Here is a 19,325-nt window from a genome sequence, read left to right as displayed (position 1 = left end):
GTGCTGTCTGTCTCTCCTCCATTGTAGAGCGCAGTCACGATAGTAGCCGGAGAACTCCGTTTTTTTAAATTTTCCTGGCCTCCCGCGTCATCATCGGGGGCCGGAAGTAGCACCGGTCACCAGGCAGACGCTGCGTTCCAGACGTCGGGAACCACTGCGCCACGCCCCCCCAGGAAACGGCGTCACCGTGCGCGACGCACTCGCCGGCCGGGACCCGGAACTGAGAGGCGGAACACCGCCGACCTGCGGCGGTTACCGCTCGGCCACCAGGCCCTACCGCAGTTCCTGGGCACAAGGACACCCCCTCCTGGGAAGCCGAATGCTCCACTGAGCCGGAGCGCCTGGGGACTCCTGAACGCCCCCTCCCCGTGAAGGGGGGCCAGGATGGTCACTGCACAAAAACAAGCAAAGGTAAGCCAGAACCCCTCCGCCTTGGAGAGAGCGCAGCTCCCTGGTTCCCTATGGTGCTTCCACCATGGCGGAGGAAACACAATAACTGAGGCCATGGTGGAAGAGGAGGGATCTTAAAGGATCATGTGTGTTTCCTGAAAAATGGGCGGAGCTGCGCTCTCTCCAAGGTTGTCCTGAAAGGCGATAAGAGAAATTCCTTTTACTGCTGCTTTAATCACCCTGTCGGATGCCACAAGTCAGATGGTTAGGACAGGGATCCGACTTCAATGATATTCAAGTCAGACCAAAGTAGTGGCAGAACCTTTCAAAGTCAGCCGACTCCGTGTCGGAGCAGTTAGGACGGCTCTCATAGGGAATCAAGTCGGAGCGTTTGTCATACTAGTGTAAACCCGGCCGTAGTCAGTGTTGTCATATAAATCAACACCATGAAAGTTAAAAAATAAAAAAATAAATCACTGAAGAAAGCTAAAGCCCAAGTGAAGAAATCAATCAGAAAAACCAGCACAGTGGACACAAATTACAGTCAGCAGGATCTCTGAATGAAGGAGGCAGGGCTAGCAATTTTCTGGAAGAAGCTGTAGTGGGGGGGGGGGGGGTTCCTTTTATCTCAGAGCTGAGCAATGTTGATAAACATTTGCTGGATAGTAGTTTTTTTTGACAGCTGTGAGCAATCAGAGAATGGCTCTGCACTGGTTACATGAATGAATCGTGAAAATGCTGGATTAAGATCGTGAGGGAGCCTGAATCACAATTGATTGTGCAGCTTTAGCTCAAACCATCCCTTTGGGATACACGGTTCAAATATATTTAGACATATACATGTATTCAAGTGGTGAAACATAAGGCATAGAGAAGTCCACTGGGGCACCGTTTTGTACTATATACTATAAATTGCCCAATGTGACAAATATGAATACAAAAGCAAGGTTAGGGAAAAAAAAAAAAAAAAAAAAAAAAAAAACTTTTAAATACCTTGGCCAAGTTTTTATATTAAAAAAAACTATATATAATGCACAATAAATTGTATTGAGATAATGCCATAAAGTCCAACCCTGGGCAAAATAGTTTTCTCCCATGCAGTGCAGTTAAATGCTTGTTTTTTTTCTAAGGGCGAGTAAAAAGTTTATACTCGCCTGATCCGCCAATGCTCTGGAAAACTGCACTCCCCCACGGTCCAATGGTGGACTGTTCCTGTCTGTCAATGGGGGACGGTTCCTGTCTATGGAGCATGCGGACGTCATTAACAGTCCATTTTCAAGACCGCTGGAGCACAGGGGTGCCAGACCAGTCTTGTGAAGGGTCAGGTAAGTATATCTCTGCCATCCTCTCCCCTTAGAATAAAACAAGCAGTTAACCAATGCAGTGCAGGTAGTCGCACTGCATATGGGAAAAATAAAAAAAAGATTTTGCCCAAAGCTCAGCTAGAAGCATTTTTTTTTTGGATATATGTTGGTAATAGGCAAATAGAGTGGTCTAGTGGAGTTCGAATCAGGTGATTTATTTCGTTGGATAAAAAAAAAAAATATCCAAGTTGTTGGATATCTTGGAGTACAATTCATTATACTGATTTGCATATTACTAACAAGTTGTAAACAAGCCTCAAAAAGCCACCCTTATAGCTGCAGGCACAGTGGATCAAATAATTGTTAAAGTAGACTCTCACTCATTAGATTACCTCTGCGTTTTTTGTACTATAAAAACTGACAATCTTGGGAAAAAAATAAAAAATATTATATATATATATATATATATATATATATATATATATTTTTTTTTATAGGGATCAGAGTACAATTGCTGTGTTACCCGATCTCCCAACGTTACACACATACATTTTTTTATCCAAAGACAGATGTTAAAGCCGAGCTCCAGCCCAAAGGGAAAGCTCTGCTTATCTGCCTCCCCCATTCCATGCCACATTTGACAGGTACCCGCTCCCACATGATCACCCGGAAGTTCGGGTTTACAACCCCTTTAACATTGTAAGCTTAGAATCACGTGGGTTTATTTGGGCACCTAAGCTCAAATCAAACCATCTCATTTTAAGCTTACAATGTTATTGCTGGTCATGAAATACATTTTTTTTTAAATATGCAGTGAAGCACTACAGGCGTTTATTAGGCACTTTTATAAATTAGTCTAATCTTGAAAAGTCATCATAACAAATAACAGTGTTCTGCTCACCTCAATAGTAGGATCATACTCATCAACAAAGTGGTTCTGTATGAGCTGGATGGTCAGAGCACTCTTGCCCACGCCTCCAGCACCAACCACGACAAGCTTGTATTCAGTCATTTCACTTGCACAGATCCTGTCTAAGGCAAAAGATGATAAAATAGAAGTATTTAAATTTGTTAGCAGATCACTTTATTAAAAAAAACGTCATGCCGTAGAACAAGAATAGAAAAAGATAAAAAATACTCTTGAGGTTCTAATATCAAAACTAAAGACAGTCCTGGTGTGATTTACTGTCAAGACCCATAGCAAGTTTTAGTAAGCTACCTGCATATAATAGTCACAAAGAGATCTGCGTGGAATTATTGAACACTCTGACATATGTAGAAGATGGCAGCAAGTCTGAAAAGTGAAACACACCCGACATCTGGACAGTAGATTTGAATCATAGGGGTAAGTGTAGTTACAGTCATGTGAACAATAAGAGCCCATTCACACAGGGACGACTTCGGATCCGACTTCAAGTCGTCCCAAGTGGCGCTGCTGTGACCCGGCCTGAGATGTTTAGTAACATAATGGGGTTAAAAAAACAAAAATAAGTACAAAAATAGCAAATAATCGCTACTGTCCCAAGTAAAAAAAGAGATTTTTAATACAGCTTACCTGTAAAATCTTTTTCTTGGAGTACATCACGGGACACAGAGCGGCATTCATTACTATATGGGTTATATGGAGTACCTTCAGGTGTAGACACTGGCAATCTCAAACAGGAAATGCCCCTCCCTATATAACCCCCTCCCATAGGAGGAGTACCTCAGTTTTGTAGCAAGCAGTATGCCTCCCAAAATGGTCCTCAAAAAAGAGGGGTGGGAGCTCTGTGTCCCGTGATGTACTCCAAGAAAAAGATTTTACAGGTAAGCTGTATTAAAAATCTCTTTTTCTTTATCGTACATCACGGGACACAGAGCGGCATTCATTACTATATGGGATGTCCCAAAGCAATGCTTACAATGAGGGGAGGGAGAACATCTCCAAGACAAAAGGATTTAATTTAGAGATATACTCAAATCATAATAAATCCAACTTAGTTGAGAAAAATAAAATTTTTAAATTTAACTCGAACAAGAGGAGCCCCCGGAATCCGAGGGTCTCAAACTGCAGCCTGCAGCACTGCCTGCCCGAAGGCAGTATCAGTATTCCTTCTTACGTCCAACTTGTAGAATTTTGTAAACGTGTGGACAGAAGACCAGGTTGCCGCCTTGCAAACTTGAGCCATAGAGATCTGGTGGTGTGCTGCCCAGGAGGCGCCCATGGCTCTAGTAGAATGAGCCTTTAATGATACTGGAGGAGGCAACCCTTTCAAGCCGTAGGCCTGAGTGATTAATTGCTTAATCCACCTAGAAATGGTGGACTTTGCAGCTGCCTGCCCCTTCTTGGGCCCATCCGGTAGAATGAACAGCACATCTGTCTTCCGGATCTTCTTTGTAGCTTTAAGATAGGCCTTCATGGCCCTGACAATATCCAAGGTATGCAGCAACCCTTCCTTTCTGGAAGTAGGTTTAGGGAAGAAGGATGGCAATACCAAATCCTGGTTCAAATGAAAACTGGATATGACCTTCGGAAGGAAGGAAGGATGAGGGCGGAGAACGACCCTGTCCTTATGAAAAACAAGATATGGTTCCTTACAGGATAAGGCTGCCAGCTCCGAAACTCTTCTTGCGGAAACTATGGCAACCAAAAATACTAACTTCCTTGTCAGTAGAACCAAAGGAATATCAGCCAACGGCTCAAACGGTTGTTTCTGTAAACTTGACAGAACAAGATTTAAATCCCACGGACAAAGCGGGGATTTAACTGGAGGTCTAATACGTAAGACCCCTTGAAGGAAGGTCTTAACCAGCGAGTGGGTGGCCAGCGGCCGCTGAAACCACACTGACAGGGCAGAAATCTGTCCTTTGATTGTGCTTAATGCCAATCCTTTATCCACTCCTAGCTGGAGAAAACTTAATACTCTATCGATGGTAAATTTGCGAGAAAGCCATCGCTTGGACTCACACCAGCCTACATAGGCCTTCCAGACCCTGTAATAAATCACCCTAGAGACCGGTTTCCTGGCTCTGATTAGGGTAGAGATTACTTTCTGAGACAGACCTCTACCCCTGAGAATCAGGGATTCAGCTTCCAGGCCGTCAAATTTAGATGCCGTAAGGCAGGGTGGAGGATCGGACCTTGCGATAGCAGGTCTGGCCGTATAGGAAGAGTCCAAGGGTCTCCCACTACCATCCTTAAGATTAGTGAGTACCATGCCCTTCTGGGCCATGCTGGAGCTACCAGGATGACTGGTATGTGCTCCACCCGGATCCTGCGCAGCAGGCGGGGTAGTAACTGGAGCGGGGGAAACGCATAAAGAAGTTTGAACTGATGCCAAGGGCAAACCAACGCATCGGTTCCGCAGGCCATCGGATCCCTTGAGCGGGACATGAACCTGTCTAGTTTCTTGTTGAGTCTCGATGCCATGATATCCACGTCCGGCACTCCCCATCTTTGGCAGAGTGCTTGAAAGACTAGTGGATGCAGAGACCATTCCCCCGGCCATAGAGTCTGGCGGCTTAAGAAGTCCGCCTGAAAGTTGTCCACTCCTGGAATGAATATTGCCGATATGCAGGGCACATGAGCCTCTGCCCATAGAAGAATCAAGCTCACCTCTCTCTGAGCGGCTTGACTCCTGGTTCCCCCTTGGTGATTTATGTGTGCCACGGCCGTGGCATTGTCTGATTGAATTCTCACCGGGAACCCCTGCAATTTTGACGTCCAAGCCCTGAGGGCTAGTCGAGCAGCTCTGAGCTCCAAGATGTTGATGGGCAACTGCTTCTCTGGCTTTGCCCAAGTACCTTGGCGAGTGCAACCATCCAAAATTGGTCCCCAGCCCGTCAGGCTGGCGTCTGTGGTCACTATCTTCCAAGCCACTGGGCTGAAAGACCTCCCCTTCAGTAGATTCTGAGGGTCTAACCACCAACACAGACTTTGTCGGACTCTTGATGAGAGCGGCAACGGGATATCCAAGGCCTGTGGCCTTCTGCTCCATGCTGACAGGATGGCTGCCTGTAGGATGCGAGTGTGGCTCTGGGCGTATGGTACCGCCTCGAATGTGGCCACCATCTTGCCTAGTAACCTCATACATAGGCGAATAGTCGGTTCTTTCTTGCTTAGAACCAGTAGGATTAATTCCTTGATGGCTTTTACCTTCCTCAGAGGTAGGAACACTCCTTGTTGTTCTGTGTCTAATCTCATGCCGAGATATTCCAACTGCTTTGTGGGCTGGAAAGCTGACTTTTCTCGATTTAGGACCCAGCCGAACCTCTCGAGGTATTGGACCGTGAGGGCCACTGCTCGCTCCAAGCCGGGAGACGAGTGATCTATGACTAGGAGGTCGTCCAGGTATGCTAGGATCGTGACCCCTTGGATCCTTAGTTTGGCTAGGATTGGAGCTAGGACCTTCGTGAACACCCGGGGGGCCGTAGCCAACCCGAAGGGAAGCGCCACGAATTGGAAGTGACGCGAAGCCACCATGAAGCGTAGATATCTTTGATGTGGCTGATAAATTGGAACATGAAGGTAGGCATCCTTTATGTCTATGGACGCCATGAAGTCGTCCTTCTGGAGTGTGGCAGCTGCTGACCGCACGGATTCCATCCGAAATGAGCGGATCTTTAGATATGCATTTACCATCTTTAGGTCCAAAATTGGCCTGACATCTCCATTGGATTTTGGGATGATGAATAGGTTGGAGTAGAAACCCAGCCCCTGTTCCAGGACTGGTACTTCTACTATTACTTCCTGGGAAAGTAGATGATCTAATGCCGATCTTAATGCGGCTCCCTTTTCCGGATCGTTTGGAATCCTCGACTTCTGGAAATGAGGAGGAGGAAACCTTAGGAAATCTAATTTGTAGCCTGTGGCCACGGAAGACCGTACCCACTCGTCGGGAATGCTGGCTTCCCAAATCTCTGAAAAGAGTCGCAGCCTTCCCCCCACCTTCGTGGGTGGGGGCGCCCCTTCATAAGGTTGGCTTGGGGGCTGGTTTTGCTGGTTTGCGAAACCACTGCCTTTTGCCTCTAACAGCCTGTCCTTGTGATCTGCTGTTGAAGCCGAAGTTTGCTTTTGCAGGAGGCCGTCGATACTGCTTGGCATTAGAGGGCCCCTGCCCAGGGGAATACTGTCGTTTAAACGCAGGTCCCTGAACCTTCTTCTTAGTTGGCAAGAGAGTACTCTTGCCGTTTGAAATGGTCTGAATGTATTTATCTAGGTCTTCTCCGAAGAGTCGTCCTCCATGGAAGGGGAACCCTACCAGGAGCTTCTTGCATGGGGGCTCAGCCTCCCAGCTTTTTAACCATAAGAGTCTTCTCATATGGATAAGGGATAACGATAAACGTGACGCTTGCTGGATAGAATCCTTGATTGCGTCTACCGTAAAACATATGGCCTTAGGGACATCCGAAAATTTTTCTGCCTGCTGGGCCGGAATAAGTTTAAGCATCTGCTTAAATTGATCCGATAATGCTTGAGCGACCCCAATCGCAGCCACAGCTGGCTGTACTACTGCCCCTGCAGTAGTGAAGGAGTTCTTAAGTAGTGCTTCCAAGCGCTTATCAACTGGATCCTTGAACACCTGTATGTTTTCTACAGGGCATGTTAACGATCTGTTAACACATGAGATGGCTGCGTCCACTGCAGGAGTAGCCCATCTTTTGGAAAAATTTTCTTCCATAGGATATAGGACAGAGAACCTTTTAGGTGGTAAGAAGATCTTATCTGGCTTGTTCCAATCTTGGAACAAAATTCCCTCTAATAGAGGATGGATCGGAAACACAGCATTGCTTTGAGGCGCCCTCAGTGAGCCCAAAGCTGAAACCGTCGATACCTGGAGATCTGGTACTGGCAAGTTGAATGTCCTATGGACCAAGTCCGACAATCCTTGAATCCACCAGCTCTCCCTCAGGGAGACTGCCCCAGACTCCTCTGTATCCGGGTCTTCGATCCCTGAACCTACTTGGTCCGTGTCCAAGAGGTCGTCCAATTCCCCTGAGGAAAGGACCTCCTCTTCTGAGGGTCCGCGCTCGGGCGACGGAGATCTATTCCGCTTACTGCCCCGCATAGCTGCGGATATCATTTTTCCCATGCTTTTCTGCATCTCTTTTAAAGAGGTGAGTAATACCTCCTCCGTGACCATCTTAGGGTTGGACTGACCCGCGTCAGCTCCAGCCACAGATCCCGATGGCCCCAAGGCTACCTGTAGGGAAAACAGCGGCATACCATGGTACAATACCGAGGTACACCTGCTACCTATTGGTATTTGGAACTATAAAAGTTAATTGTCCAAACACCTGTTTGGGGGATAAAAAAATGCTTCCTCTCCCCTAGATGACTTTTTTTTTTTTTTTTTTTTTCGTTTTTGTTTCAAATCCAGGAAAGAAAAAACATTCTGTCCCCCTGAGTAGTATTGCAAAGAAAAACTATGAGATGGAAAAGAAACAGCCTATTTCTAGGCTTGACAAAACAGTCCTCTGAAGACTGCAATATCCTTTCTGGCCACTGTGTGTCCTCGGCGCCCCGTGCTGCCGCTCTGGTCTTTCTCCTCAGTTCCAAAGTATTGATGGAACAAACAAGGAAGGGCCGCCCCTTCCTTTAAGCCACTGACCCGCCCTTCCCCCCCAGCAACCTCAAACAGGAAATGCCCCTCTCGACAGGGGGAGGGGGGGGGATTTTGGGAGGAAGGGACCTCTCTGTTCCAGCAAACTGCAGCCTGGAACCATGAGGAGGTCAGCGTTTTGCCTGCTTGCAGGCTCTGAGGAGGAAGACTGAATGGAGCATCGCCTGGAGGCCTGCAGGTAAGCAAAGCTCTCTGACACACACATATATTTTTATATAACACAGGCCCCACTCAATGCTTTTCCAACACTACAAGGGAGGTCACATCTTATGGGGAATAATACATAGAGAGCCATCCTATCTTTATGATATGTGACTAGTTTGCCAGATGCAGTGCATAACTTTAGGCATGTCCCCTGTGACCCCCCAGAAAAAAACCTGCTAAGAACCAAGTTCCGCAAGTTTTCCCCTCACTTACCTGCTCCATGCCGCAGGACTTTGCCAAGCAAGAGGCCCAATCTTCCCCCATCTCCGTGGGGATGTCTAGACCTTCAGGCCCTGGGTTCCTATGAAGGATCCACTGTCCTGGGCCCATATAGCACCCTGGCAACAGAAAACTTTAGGTACCCAAAGGTTTCTAAGTTCTGGGCCCAGGGTCCAGCTCTCTAAAAAGAAAAGCATTATGGGCTATACCCCAAGGGTTTGGGGTCCGGTTACTGACCACTTTAGCGCTGAGGCTTTTTTGGACAGAACCGGTAGCTCACCTAATCCCAAGGATGCGGAGGCAAGCTAAACCATGACTAACACCTAAGACACTGGCGTAAAAACTGAGGTACTCCTCCTATGGGAGGGGGTTATATAGGGAGGGGCATTTCCTGTTTGAGATTGCCAGTGTCTACACCTGAAGGTACTCCATATAACCCATATAGTAATGAATGCCGCTCTGTGTCCCGTGATGTACGATAAAGAAAATAATATTTACAGTAGTGATTTGCTTTTTTGTACTATAAAGGGCTAATTTTAGTTTCTTTAACCCCATTATGTTACTGGCCGATTAATTGATTTTGAAAATTGTAATCGATTAGTTGTTTCGGCCCTAGTGACGTGTCCCTGAAAGATTGTAGGGAGGGGGGGGGGGGAGTGGGAGCTGGATGCCTCTAACCCCCACTCACCCTCCAAAAAAATGACATGCCAAAAGTGCATGTCAGGGGGTCACCATCACTTAAAGTGGAAGTTCCATTTTTAGGTGGAACCCATTGTTTCAGATAAGGTACATTGAGTAGAACCCCTTTGATGGTAGTTCATTGAAACTACAAGCCAAGAGCGGCAACCTACAAAGTGCTCAACCTCACAGTTAGGCTCTGCTTTAAGGAATCATATGCACATTGCAATCTGACCATACAACCAAGATTAGAACAAACAAAACTATCAAATCAGTTTGTATCAGGCAGGCCTTTCCATGACATCTACAGGAGATTGAGCAATCAGACTAATGTGTATGGCAGGCTTTAGACGAGGGTTTCTTAAACAGGGTACCATGGAATCAGAGTTCTTTCAGGTTGCTAGGGGTTCCTTGAGCAATTTCGTCCTCTGATACCCACCAATACCAAATGATCTTTTTAGCCATCTGTAAGAGGTAATGCTCAACGTCCACAAGTGTAAGGAGAATTCTTCCCACTGACCATCACTAATGTATTATGGGTCGAAGTTATAGTCATTTTTAGCAGGGGTTCCTTGAGACAGGAAAGTTATTTCAAGGGTTCCTCTGTGTTGAAAAGGTTGAGAAAGGCTGCACTTGCACAGCTCAGTTTATAATCCAGAGATCACTATGAGCAGGAAGGTAGGTATGTTTTATTGCAGAAGAGACATTGCATTTCTCTATTGCGATAACATGCCTGCCTGCTCACAGGGTATAATAGCGGCACTTTAGTGCCTACAATGATCGGCTTTTATTCATTTAATGTAAAAAGAAAAAGAAAAATGTTGTTATAACTGCTTAGAAAGTGTTAAAGGGGTTGCAAAGCTTTGCATTTTTTCACCTTAATGCATCCTATGATTCCAAGTAATTTTTGCAAAAAAAAACAAAACATAAATGTAAGAAGTTTTAGAACCAGCCTGGGGGCTGAAGCAGTTAAAGTAGAATTCTGGTCAAAACCCAACTACTCTTAAAGATTCTCCCTTCCTAAAACCTATTCCGACTAAGCTGTGTAAGAAAAGTTGTTTTACTTTAACCACTTTAGTTCCGGAAGGTTTTACCCCCTTCCTGCTCAGGCCATTGTTTGCGATACAGCAATGTGTTTTTTTAACTGACAATTGCGCAGTCGTGCAACCTTGTACCCCCCCCCCCAAAAAAAAAATCCCTTTCCCCTCCCCCAAATAGAGCTTTCTTTTGGTGGCATTAGATTACCTCTGCGTTTTTTTCACTATAAAACAAAAAAACCGACAGACAATCTTGATACCAAGCATTTCCCAGAGTACTTGTCTCCCTGTATAGATTAAAAAAAAAACTGACAGCTTCTCCCCGGACCCCACCCCCACCCAGCTTCTTTAGTGAAATCTACACATCAGTGATCGGTGCTTGTAACTCCCCCCAAAGCCGCACCAATGCCCGCTGACTGTCCCTGTATCCTCCTCCAGTCCCCCCTCCGTGCTACTGCTGTCCTCTGCACTCCCTGTCCCCCTCTGTTCTGCTGCTCTCCCCCTCTGCGCTCCCTATCCCCCTCTGTTCTGCTACTGCTGTCCTCTGCGCTCCCTCTCCCCCTCTGTTCTGCTGCTCTCCCCCTCTGCGCTCCCTCTCGCCCTCTGTTCTGCTGCTCTCCCCCTCTGCGCTCCCTCTCCCCCTCTGTTCTGCTGCTCTCCCCCTCTGCGCTCCCTCTCCCCCTCTGTTCTGCTGCTCTCCCCCTCTGCGCTCCCTCTCGCCCTCTGTTCTGCTGCTCTCCCCCTCTGCGCTCCCTCTCGCCCTCTGTTCTGCTGCTCTCCCCCTCTGTTCTGCTGCTCTCCCCCTCTGCGCTCGCTCTCCCCCTCTGTTCTGCTGCTCTCCCCCTCTGTTCTGCTGCTCTCCCCCTCTGTTCTGCTGCTCTCCCCCTCTGCGCTCCCTATCCCCCTCTGTTCTGCTACTGCTGTCCTCTGCGCTCCCTCTCCCCCTCTGTTCTGCTGCTCTCCCCCTCTGCGCTCCCTCTCGCCCTCTGTTCTGCTGCTCTCCCCCTCTGCGCTCCCTCTCCCCCTCTGTTCTGCTGCTCTCCCCCTCTGTTCTGCTGCTCTCCCCCTCTGTTCTGCTGCTCTCCCCCTCTGCGCTCCCTCTCGCCCTCTGTTCTGCTGCTCTCCCCCTCTGTTCTGCTGCTCTCCCCCTCTGTTCTGCTGCTCTCCCCCTCTGTTCTGCTGCTCTCCCCCTCTGTTCTGCTGCTCTCCCCCTCTGTTCTGCTGCTCTCCCCCTCTGTTCTGCTGCTCTCCCCCTCTGTTCTGCTGCTCTCCCCCTCTGTTCTGCTGCTCTCCCCCTCTGTTCTGCTGCTCTCCCCCTCTGCGCTCCCTCTCGCCCTCTGCGCTCCCTCTCGCCCTCTGTTCTGCTGCTCTCCCCCTCTGCGCTCCCTCCCTCTGCGCTCGCTCTCCCCCTCTGTTCTGCTGCTCTCCCCCTCTGTTCTGCTGCTCTCCCCCTCTGCGCTCCCTGTACCCCGCTGCACTCCCTCTCCACTCCCTATCCCCCGCTGTTCTGCTGCTCTCCCCCTCTGTTCTGCGTTCCCCTCCACCCACTCTGTCCTTGATCTGTCAGGGTGGAGAGCGGAGGTAAACCTGGCTCCTTCCTTTTCAGAATGAACAGAGTGAGTGATCACTGACTGTCCCATTCATATAACTAAAACATCGTAACCTGTGTTCACGATGCTTCAGTTTATGAATGGAGAGGAGCCTCTGTCTCCTGTGAATTGTAAAAAATAATAAAAATGTAAAACTGACACCATCCACCCCCCCCCCCCTTAAAAAAAGAAAGCATTGCAAAAAATAAAATATACTGACACATGTGCCACTGTCACATGACAAAAAAGTATTGGTATTCGGTATCTGCGAATTCTTAAAAAAGTGGTATCGGGACAATCCTAATTTTTTACTTTCTGCTATAAAACACATACAGTAAAAAGATATATATACTGTATTTATTAGCGTATAACACTCATTTTTTTACCCTGAAAATTAAGGGTAAACTGTGCCTGCGTGTTATTCGCAGGGGGCTGTGGAATGTTTTTTTCCTGAAACTTCCCTCTTAACCACTTCCAGACCTTAGGTGTTTTTCAGATTTGGTGTTTAAGACTAAAACATTTTTTTCTGCTAGAAAATTACTTAAAACCCCCAAACAGTATATATTTTTTTTTTCTAACACCCTAGAGAATAAAATATTGGTCATTCCAATACTTTTTGTCACACCGTATTTGCGCAGCGGTCTTACAAGCGCACTTTTTTTTGGAAAAAATTCACTTTTTTGAATTAAAAAATAAAACAATAAATTTGGCCCAATTTTTTTATATATTGTGAAAGATAATGTTACGCCGAGTAAAATGATACCCAACATGTCACGCTTAAAAATTGCGCCCGCTCGTGGCATGGCGTCAAACTTTTACCCTTAAAAATCTCGATAGGCGATGTTTAAAAAATACCAGAGATTGCATTTTTTGAGCTACAGAGTAGGCCAAGGGCTAGAATTATTGCTCTCGCTCTAACGATCGCGGCGATACTTCACTTGTGTTATTTGAACACCATTTTCATATGCGGGCACTACTCGCGTATGCGTTCGCTTCTGCGCGCGAGCTCGTCAGGACGGGGCGCTTTAAAAAAAAAAAAATGTATTTTCTTATTTATTTTTATTTATTTTATTACTTTTTACACTGAAAAAAAAATAAAAAAATGTATCACTTTTATTGCTATTATAAGGAATGTAAACATCCCTTGTAATAGAAAAAAGCATGACAGGTCCTCTTAAATATGAGATCTGGGGTCAAAAAGACCTCAGATCTCATATTTAGACTAAAATGCAAAAAAAAAAAAAAAAATTGAAACTGTCATTTTTTCAAATGACAAAAAGAAAAATTGTCTCTTTAAGAGGCTGGGCGGGACTGACGTTTTGACGTCACTTCCGCCCAGCAGAGCTATGGGGACAGGCGAAGATTTTTCCTTCAGTCTCGTCCCCGCTCAGCTGCCGAACGGTCCAGATCGCCTACGCCGCTACCGACGGCTCCGGTAAGCGGCGGAGGACGCGGGAGAGCGGCGGGAGGGCCCTCTCCCGCCACCGATAACGGCGATCTCGCTGCGAATCCGCCGCGGAGACCACCGTTATCGTGTACCAGACCGCGCACACTAAAGATCGATACCTCGGTTGTGGCAGCAGCTGCTGCCGTTACCGAGATATCAATCTTTAAAAACCGGACGTACATCGTCGTGCGCAGGTCTGGAAGTGGTTAAAGTTAGGGTGTGTGTTATACGCCTGTGCGTGTTATACGCCGATAAATACAGGTTTATATAATTTCTTCATCAATTTAGACCAATATGTATTCTGCTACATATTTTCACATTTGACATTCAAAGTTCAATTGCTGGCTGCTTGGCGCGGGGCAGTGGATTGAAAAAGGGTACTGCACACATACTTTTTTTTTTAGAGCATTGTGCCCGCACACCACCGCAATGGAGGAGACAAAGTATTTTGGCCATACCCACTTCCAGGACTTCTCCTGAGCCTCTCCCATGCTTTGGAACTCCCTCCCTACCCCCAATCTGCCTGGCTATCTCCTAATCTATCCATCTTTAGAAGATCCCTGAAAAACCATCTCTTCATAGAAGTCTATGTTGTTTCTAATACACTTTGTTTTTATTTCCTCCATCAGATCATCCCCCAGTTATTACGTTTTGTATCACATGACGCGCCCTCTTAAATTGTAAGCTCTAACAAGAAGGGCCCTCTGATTCCTCTAGTACCAAATTGTATTGTAACTGTACGATCTGCCTTCATTTCGTAAAGCATTGAGCAAACTGTAGGCACTATATAAATCCTGTATAATAACTTTGCTGTGTCCACACAATGTGACTGCGCTGGACTAGCCACCCAACGCTGCCCCAATGGAAAAAGTGCTGGCTTTAGTATTACTTCAGCCCTCATTCACATTGAATGAGACTTCATCTGAAGTCACACGATTTCAAAGCTGCATGTCAGTGCGACTTTGAAGACATCTGTGTAGCTTTACGCATAGATGTCTATTCAAGTCGCACCCAAAATCGCCAAAGCGCATGCACTACTTCTTCAAGTCGATGCGCAAAGTCTGCATTGCATTGATTGGAACATGGCCCTTGCAGACAATAGGTTGAAACTTGTCATGCGATTTGACAGGTCGCTCCAATATGAACGATGGACAAACTGCAATATGTTACTATCCCTACACCAGTACAAGGAGCACCCATCACGTGACCCAGGTGGGAGGGGCTGGCCCAGGATCTGTCCTATAAACTCTGACATTCCTGACTCTAGGTGTATGAAAAGGCCGAGCTGTGGTGGGACTGAGGGACTGTCCCCTGTGATGGAGGGTGGGCTATGAGGGCAGCAGACAGTGCCCAGTCCCTGTACAGCTAATGGCAGTAGGAAGGGGAGGATACTGTTCTGGTACAGACGCCTCTTACCGAACTGCCGACTTCCCGGGACCTCTGTGTCCGCCTGTAGCGCCTGTCTCCCCCGGGGTCACAACTTCTCAGCGGCTCCCATTCTCCGGCATTGTATCCGTCCTCCCGCAGAGCTGACACCAGGGATCCGGAAGTGCCCACAGCCCCGAATGCACAGGCGCGCCCAATCACACGCTGACGTTTCTGGGCTACTTCCGGTCCGCTGAGTGGACCAATCAGTTTGCTGGTTTGTTTGATTGACAAGATGCACTCCCGCCCTTCTGGCTAGGTCAGGACTAAGAAGAGCGGTGACAATGCGGGGAAGAGGTAGCAGTGTGGTGTGGAGTGATGTGATGATCCGAGGATGATGTCAGTGTCGGAAACAAACATTTCTGGATGAATTTTAAACCGGTGCAATAGGTCACTGAGATGGGGCTGTGCAGGAGATTTAGGGTTACTTTCTGCCTTCCTTGCGCAGACCAGCCTTTCATAACCGGGGTGCTGGTCGTTACTCGTTAGGCAGCTGAATGAAAGCAAAGGTGTACAGAGCCAATCAGAAGGTACTGTGTGATGGCCAATCACAGCGTTCACAAACATAGCTTGTGTTTACATTTGAGAGCCCTTCCCTTCATGCTTTCCCAGCAACTTACTGTTCTTTTTCCTCCGCCAAGTAGAACTGCACTCATTGACCACAACAAAAAGGGGGGACACTGATTACCACTGAGCGGCAAGGGCCCCCAATGTAAGGGGACACAGCCACTGACTGCCAATGTAAGGGGCACAGCCACTGATCATTAATGTAAGGGGGCATAGCCACTGACCGCCAGTGCAAAGGGCATAGCCACTGACCATCAATGCAAGGGGGACACAGCCAAGGACCACCAATGTAAGGGGGGCACAGCCACTGATCATCAATATAAGAGGCACTTACCATCAATGCAAGGGGGACACAGCCAAGGACCACCAATGTAAGGGGGGCACAGCCACTGATCATCAATATAAGAGGCACTTACCATCAATGCAAGGGGGACACAGCCAAGGACCACCAATGTAAGGGGGGCACAGCCACTGATCATCAATATAAGAGGCACTTACCATCAATGCAAGGGGGGACACAGCCAAGGACCACCAATGTAAGGGGGGCACAGCCACTGATCATCAATATAAGGGGCACTTACCATCAATGCAAGGGGGACACAGCCAAGGACCACCAATGTAAGGGGCACAGCCACTGACCGCCAATGTAAGGGGCACAGCCACTGATCATTAATGTAAGGGGGCATAGCCACCGCCAGTGCAAGGGGCATAGCCACTGACCATCAATGCAAGGGGGACACAGCCAAGGACCACCAATGTAAGGGGGGCACAGCCACTGATCATCAATATAAGGGGCACTTACCACTAATGTAAGGGGGGCACAGCCACTGACCACCAATGTAAGGGGGGCGCAGCCACTGACCATCAATGTAAGGGGCACAGCCACTGACCATCAATGTAAGGAGGGCATAGACACTGACTGACCGCCAATGTAAGGGGCACAGCCACTGACCGCCAATGTAAGGCGGGCACAGACACTGACTGCCAATGTAAGGGGCACAGCCACTGACCATCAATGTAAGGGACACAGACACTGACCATCAATGTAAGGGACACAGACACTGACCATCAATGTAAGGGACACAGACACTAACCATCAATGTAAGGGGCAAAGCTGCTGACCATCTATGTAAGGGGGCACAGCCACTGACTGCCAATGCAAGGGACACAGCCACTGACCATCAATGTAAGGGGTGCACAGCAACTAACCATCAATGTAAGAGGCACAGCCACTGACCACCACCAATGTAAGAGGGGACAGCACTGACCACCAATGTAAAGGGGCTCAGAGGCACAGTCACTGACCACCAATGTAAGGGGGGCACAGACGCTGACCACCAATGTAAGGGGGCACAGACGCTGACCACCAATGTAAGGGGGGCACAGACGCTGACCACCAATGTAAGGGGGCACAGACGCTGACCACCAATGTAAGGGGGGCACAGACGCTGACCACCAATGTAAGGGGGCACAGAAGCTGACCACCAATGTAAGGGGGGCACAGACGCTGACCACCAATGTAAGGGGGACACAGACGCTGACCACCAATGTAAGTGGGACACAGACGCTGACCTCCAATGTAAGGGGGGCACAGACGCTGACCTCCAATGTAAGGGGGGGCACAGACGCTGACCTCCAATGTAAGGGGGGCACAGACACTGACCTCCAATGTAAGGGGGGCACAGACGCTGACCTCCAATGTAAGGGGGGCACAGACGCTGACCTCCAATGTAAGGGGGCACAGACGCTGACCACCAATGTAAGGGGGCACAGACGCTGAACTCCAATGTAAGGGGGGCACAGATGCTGACCTCCAATGTAAGGGGGGCACAGACGATGACCTCCAATGTAAGGGGGGCACAGACGCTGACCACCAATGTAAGGGGGACACAGACCAAGTATGTCAGCAGTGTTGGACTATGCTGCTGCTTTTCATATTTCTGTGCATCATCCCAAGCTTGGGTTTCCTATTGATAATTGGTAACATTCACATTTTGCACATTTTAGGGTCACCTTGTGATTTTGCACTGGGTGGCTTTGACTGAATAAAAAATTTGACAAACGCTGTATAGACAACTAAAAGCCCTTAAATGGCTTCTGTGTGCCGCCATGTTGTATGTGATGTCAGCAGCCCCAGCAGACTCAGAACTCTCACTAAAACGGTTATGTAGGGAAGTCAGCGGATGAGCACAAATGCTGGGTCTCCATAGATACAGTTGTGCTCATAAATTTACATACCCTGGCAGAATTTATGATTTCTTGGCCATTTTTCAGAGAATATGAATGATAACACACAACTTTCTTTCACTCATGGTTAGTGTTTGGCTGAAGCCATTTATTATCAATCAACTGTGTTTACTCTTTTTAAATCATAATCACTACAGAAACTACCCAAATGACCCTGATCAAAAGTTTACACACCCTGGTGATTTTGGCCTGATAACATGCACACAAGTTGACACAAAGGGGTTTGAATGGCTATTAAAAGGTAACCATCCTTACCTGTGATCTTTCATCCAGTGCTGCACTGAGGTTTCTGGATTCTGAGTCATGGGGAAAGCAAAAGAATTGTTAAAGGATCTGTGAGAAAGGGTAGTTGAACTTTATAAAACAGGAAATCGATTTAAAAAGATATAAAATGAATTGAGAATGCCAATTAGTAGTGTTCAAACCAGGAGTGGATCCAGAGTCTAGTCTCGGCAGCGGCACTGTCAGAAAATATGTTTTTTTGTGGCCAATTTATCTGGGCAATGGCTGGTGTTAGCGCTTTCATCATCACGGCACCATGGTTGTTATGGTATCAGGATTAAATTGTAATATAAAATGAAATAGTTCAACTCACAATAATGCAGAATCAGTGGGAGCCCCGAGTGTGTCACTTTCCACGTTAACCTGCCTTCAGATGCGGATTGTCACTTGCCACATCCCTGCCACAAGTTGCAGATGGTCATTTGCCTGCCACCAGATGCTGATTGTCACTTGCCACGTCACCTGCCACATGTTGCGGATTGTCACTTGGCACATCACCTGCCACATGTTGCGGATTGTCACTTGCTACGTCACCTGCCACACATTGCCGATTGTCACTTGCCACACGTTGCAGATTGTCACTTGTCACATATTGCTGATTGTCACTTGCCATGTCACTTGCCACATGTTGCTTATTGTCATTTGCCATGTCACTTGCCACACGTTGTGGATTGTCACTTACCTCATCACCTGCCACACGTTGCGGATTGTCACTTGCCACACGTTGCGGATTGTCATGTGCCACATGTTGCCGGTTGTCACTTGCCATGTCACCTGCCACATGTTGCCGATTGTCACTTGCCAGGTCACCTGCCACACGTTGCTGCTCATCATTGGCCTGCTAAGTTGCAGATTGTTACTTGCCAGAGTGAAGGCAGGGGCAGCAGAGAGATGATATAATCTCTCTGCTGCACAGTGGAACTGCAGTGATGCAGGACGAGCGGTGAGAGATGATGTCATCTCTCTGATCCCCGCCTGCCAGCTCGCTGACTCGCTCGCTGATGTCATCTCTCTGCTCCCCGCCTGCCAGCTCGCTGACTCGCTCGCTGATGTCATCTCTCTGCTCCCCGCCTGCCAGCTTGCTGACTGGCTCGCTGATGTCATCTCTCTGCTCCCCGCCTGCTGGCTCGCTGACTGACCAGCACCTCTGCTCACCCGCCGACCGGCCTACCCACTCACTCGATGACTGCCCTGCCCACCCGCACACTCACCTGCCGAGTGCCGACCCTCCCTCACTCATCCACCGACCTGCCCACTCAGGTCACTCACCTGCCGACCCCTACTGACTGGCCCGCCCGCTTGTTAACCCGCACACTCGTATGCTCGCTCACTCA

At 47.9% G+C, this 19,325-nt stretch overlaps 1 protein-coding gene across 1 annotated transcript in view; it reads right to left on the bottom strand.

The window, feature by feature from the left end:
- The window catches only part of LOC120916588 (GTPase HRas-like), a 66,290-nt gene extending 51,232 nt beyond the window's left edge, over nucleotides 1-15,058 (bottom strand). Inside the window, exons 1-2 of the mRNA XM_040327641.1 lie at nucleotides 14,887-15,058; nucleotides 2,596-2,726 (exon numbers count right to left, since the gene is read on the bottom strand). Coding sequence (XP_040183575.1) covers nucleotides 2,596-2,706 — 111 coding nt within the window. The 5' untranslated portion in view covers nucleotides 2,707-2,726; nucleotides 14,887-15,058. The remainder of the gene's footprint in view (nucleotides 1-2,595; nucleotides 2,727-14,886) is intronic.
- Nucleotides 15,059-19,325: the final 4,267 nt, after the last annotated feature.

Source organism: Rana temporaria, chromosome 10 (genome assembly GCF_905171775.1).
Source record: "Rana temporaria chromosome 10, aRanTem1.1, whole genome shotgun sequence".
Lineage (NCBI taxonomy): Eukaryota > Metazoa > Chordata > Amphibia > Anura > Ranidae > Rana > Rana temporaria.
The sequence above is the reverse complement of the archived record's forward strand: the minus strand, read 5'-3'. Positions and strand labels throughout refer to the sequence as shown.